The 4,878-nt window shown below is 34.4% G+C and overlaps 1 protein-coding gene across 4 annotated transcripts in view; it reads right to left on the bottom strand.

The window, feature by feature from the left end:
• Positions 1 to 2,608: 2,608 nt before the first annotated feature.
• LOC106869519 (transcription cofactor vestigial-like protein 2) overlaps positions 2,609 to 4,878 on the bottom strand; it is a 147,271-nt gene continuing 145,001 nt past the window's right edge. For all 4 annotated transcript variants that reach the window (XM_052970271.1, XM_052970270.1, XM_014915287.2 and 1 more), the window contains exon 4: positions 2,609 to 3,409. In XM_052970271.1, the coding sequence (XP_052826231.1) occupies positions 3,357 to 3,409 (53 nt within the window). In that variant the 3' untranslated portion in view covers positions 2,609 to 3,356. The remainder of the gene's footprint in view (positions 3,410 to 4,878) is intronic.

Raw genomic sequence — 4,878 nt, 5'->3', positions numbered from 1 at the left:
GTGTGTGTGTTTCGAAAGAATGCTGACTGCATTTCCGATAATGATAATGTTGGTATTCATGATAATTCCAACTCGTTTTACTTCAACGTTTCCTTGTTTTATTCAGGGGTTGTGGCTCTACTGAGACACCGCCATTTATTTGAATACAAAAGCTTTGAAATATGTAAAAAAAATGAAGAATTAAATAATGTACCCGTTGACTGAAGTTAATTTCAGATATCTATGGAAACGGTAACGACTCACTGAAAATCGCGACTAATGGGATATTAACTATAAATATAATGGTAATATTTAATTTTTAATTTCGTTTGTGATATTTTATTGACCTTGTTAGCTTGAAAGACGAAAATCCATTTTTGCAAGAGAAAGGATTATTTCTCTTTCTTTCTCAAAGCAGTTAATAAATTCTTTGATATCCATGCATGGTATATGATTTGAGATATAAATTGTTAACACGCTTCACATAAATCTATTTTTTTTCTAAATATTACTGACGAAATCAATCTCACCTAATTACAACTACCGTTGATATTTTTATTTAGTTATAACATCAATAATTCATTATTAATAATATTATATAATTTTAATATCATTACCATTGATAATTATGTTATATAATTTTTACACTATCTGTATGAATAATTGTTACATAACTATAATGGTCATAGCAAATACTTGCATGGTTGCAGACATTCATGATTGTTACCGAAATGGTTGTAGAATTGCAGAAATAAAGTTTTGAAATATCAACCACATTGTTTTCTAGTTTGCCTGATATATTTTGCTCTCAGCATCCCTGATAGCCGATTGTAAACTTTTACGCATTATCATAGACGCAGTTGCTATTGCTGTTGATCTAAAGAAATCAAAATATTGGAGCTTAACGTTACATCAAAACATTTAGCGCTAAATTCTGTAAATATATCTCTTGTGCACAAAATACCCATTTCCATAAACGATTATTATTTTTTACTGTTTTTTTTTTGGGTTTTGGTTTTTATGTTTATATCGAAAACTTGTTTTTTACAAATGAAGCTTGACAAAGAGAAGCTGACAGCCAAACAGAGATCCAATAGCTTGTATCATGTAACCGACACTCTACTCTCTCCGAGCCATTTAATACTTTATGGCTAAGTCCACCTAGCTCTATATAAGTCACATGTGTTGGTGTAGTTTATTACTATTTTGCAAGCGTTTTGTGTTAAGCAAATGGGTGATTCTTTATCACTGAAGTGCTGAGTTCAAGCTGTGTCCGGTGCAATGGCGTACGCAATGAAAATTAACTTCACAGTATGCCCATTAAGAATATCCTGAAATCAATAGCATTACAAAGTGTTCAATATACACAGATTAATTTCAATAGTATAGGGAGGGGTAGGGTGATAAAAGTAAGTTAAGTTTATAAAAAATAAGTACTCAATACTTTGAGATCAAACTAACACAACTGATATTTGATTCCAGTGACTTTTTATAAATGATAAAGATGGTCTTATACAGAAAGAGTATCTGTGATCTTATGATTGGATGCCAGACTACTGACTTCCAGTCTTCTACGATTTTATTTGAAAAACCTCTTGGATCGTCTTTCCCAACCAGACAATACTTAAAACAGGGGGTTCTGCCTGCATATGTTTCAAGTATTTTTCAGTATATTGCAATCGAAAGCGGAAGGGTCTGTGATTTAAACAGACATTCCTTACATGTTTTTGATGTCGTTTAGACCTGAGTCACCAGGATCGATCAGAGGCGTTCCAGTCGTAACCATCCTGTCTTTTTATTAAGATGCAGAATATTTCTTAACAGATACACTTTTTTATTTTAAAGTGTCGATTAGGTGCTATATATAATGGAGATTTAACTTCTATCTCTAGCATGTAAAATATCCACATATGAGGCTCCTTCGTTTAAAATGTAATAGATATGTGAAGAGCAGAGATATTCTCTTTTCGACATAGTTGATAAAACCAATTCGGGTTAAAAATGTCGTTTTGTAAGTAACGTATTGTTTGAAAATTACATTATTTCTCAGCTTTGATAATGTCACGATAAACCCAACTGCTCTAGTGTTAGATGTGGTTGTCTTTTTGATGGCAGCGACTTAGTATAGAACATTGTCTTTGCTAAGACATGGCCCTGTACATAACCCATTTTTTTCTCTACGAACATAAGACACTTAAATATGTACATATTGTTACTATATACAGTTATCTTGGATACTTGAGTAGCTCAGGGCTGCTTTTATCTCCTCTCATCTTTCCATGTTCTCATATATAATTCATCTCCGCATCGTTCATATCTTAACAAAAAGACATTCATATGTAGCGAGATGTCTTTATATATTTGCATCTATCTGCATCCATCCATCAATCTCGAGAATCAGAACACCCCCGCCATCTATCTGCCTTGACTAAAAATCACACACGTGTGAAAGAAAAGAAGACAAGCTTTGATTGTTTCTTATGTTGCCGCTTTTTCTGATCTTCTGTTTTTGTTAAGAACACAATGAAATAACAAATAAATTTCTCTCTCAGCAGAACGATGTACCTACCACATGTAGTCTCTGTTCTGAATAATACAACACACATCTATCTCTCTGTCACACACAGCATTGTTGTGATAAATTGTTTTATTAAGGGATTCACAAAAGTGCAAATTTAAAATCGTTCTAAATATACATTTGACTGATTTTTAATATATTTTTTTATATTACTTTGTCATGGTTTTTCTGTGCTTCTAGATCACAGAGTGTATGTATGATATATGAGTATGTTTTGTTTGGATTCAAATCTCAGTATATCTCCATGTCAAGTCCAAAAGATATCGAGATTGGTGGTGTTGTCAACATCACAACAAATTGCCTTAGTTACAAATAGTCTGGAATATTTACGTCACGCAACCCATCAGGATATAGCAGTTGCTTCCATTGCTACTGGTAGTGGTTTAAAGCCAACTTTTTTTATCTGACAGAACAAATATCCAAATGAAAAAATCCCTGGATTACACATTTCAGTGGTTTCTTTCCGCACATTCATAACGTAACGGTTATTGGATCTTCCAAGCGGAAATTACCATGTTTTAGTTGCTGATTGGATGTTCGATTTTTCTGTCGGCATAATCAGTCTGATCGATGATAATCGATCGGTTGATATGATTGCTTGGTCATTTGATATGATCTGTAGATCAGAGGGTATAGTGTGAAACAATGTAGTAAATCTCCACCGCCGAAGTGCCAGCCCAATCATGTATCGGGCGAACGGTATGGCATGCTAGTCCCGGCTCATAACACTTTGCTCCAAAACTGGGTTTTCTAACGCTTTCGAATATCAGGAGGAAGTTGATCCACCATCAACCTACCGTCACCAATAAAATTCCTTTTTTGTTTGTTGAACTGGTACTTCTATTCCTGAAACTGTAAAGAGAAAGATTATGAGTTAGAATTTATTAATAGAAAACAGTTACTAAACATGCATTCTGTTGTCGTTCTAACCATACCCTTTATATGCCTACCCCATGCCACCACACAATGCCCACCAACCCACACAGATGTATCCTTGCATTTTGCGTGGGCGGTAACGGTAACATTGAAGTTCTACTACCTACTACATTTATTTTCTATTCAATATTGATAATGTCTTTAAGGCGGTAAGCTGGCAGAAACGGCAGAAACGTTAGCACGCCGGGCGATCTGATCGACTTAATCCCTTCGTCTGTTCTTGTTTGTCTCTCTATGTTTGACCCCTTGTGGGCAATAAAGAAATAAGAAACGTTAGCACGCTGGGTGATATGCTTAGTGGTATTTCCGAAATACGACAACTTTAACTCGAAATAACTTTGAAAATAGAAACTTTTCTCAACAACACTAAGAGTAAAAGATGTTTTATATGACACATTCTACCAGTGTCCGAAGTTTGAAAGTGTTTAATTACAAAAAAATTCATTTCTCGATCTGCCGTTCAAATGGAAAAGATCCAAGAGAGCTTTTATGCTGTCACTTGACCTGAAATATAGCAGCCAAATCTCTCTCGAATAACACTTTACCATTAAAAAAAAAGCAGATAAACATCGGTGTGGCGATGTAGTAAGAAGTTTGCTTCTCAACCATGTGATTCTAGGCTCAGTCTCATTGAATGGCACCTTGGGCAAGTGTCTCCTACTATCACCTTGGGCTGGCCAAAGCCTTGTGAGTGAATTTGATTGACGGAAATTGAAGGAACATATGTGTATATAGATACATATATACATACATATAAACACATATATACATATATATATTATACTTAGTGACTTCGAAGTATTGCTCTATTAATCTTCGTCGGAAATAATGAGTATATTTCAGTTTAATGTTAATTGTCTTTATTATAAGTTACAATAAAAACAAAATTTAATATGTGAATATATCATCATCATCATCATCATTATTATTATTATTATTATTATTGTTGTTGTTGTTGTTGTTGTTGTTGTTAATATACATATGTAGACGCAGAGGTGTTTACTAGTATGCAAAAGCAGTATGAGAGCCACTTAACAAAATAATTTTTCCCCTATGGACTATTCCTACTACACAGCCGCGCGCGTGCGCATAAACGCGCGCGAGCACAGAAGCAGAGAGAGAGAGAAAGAGAGATAGAGATAGAGAGAGAGATAGAGAGAGAGAAAGAGAGATAGAGATAGAGAGAGAGATAGAGAGAGAGAAAGAGGGAGAAAGAAAGAGGGAAAATCAAACAAACAAACGTACGTGTGTGAACACACATACACGTTAAATATGCATACCCACCACGTCATTCAAATCTATTTCCCACTCTCCCCTCTCTCTCTCTCTCTCTCTTTATATATATGTGTGTGTGTATATATATATATATATATATATATATATAT

Source organism: Octopus bimaculoides, chromosome 8 (assembly GCF_001194135.2).
Source record: "Octopus bimaculoides isolate UCB-OBI-ISO-001 chromosome 8, ASM119413v2, whole genome shotgun sequence".
NCBI classification, from domain to species: domain Eukaryota; kingdom Metazoa; phylum Mollusca; class Cephalopoda; order Octopoda; family Octopodidae; genus Octopus; species Octopus bimaculoides.
Note: the sequence above shows the minus strand (reverse complement) of the source record. Positions and strands in the feature narration are given on the sequence as shown.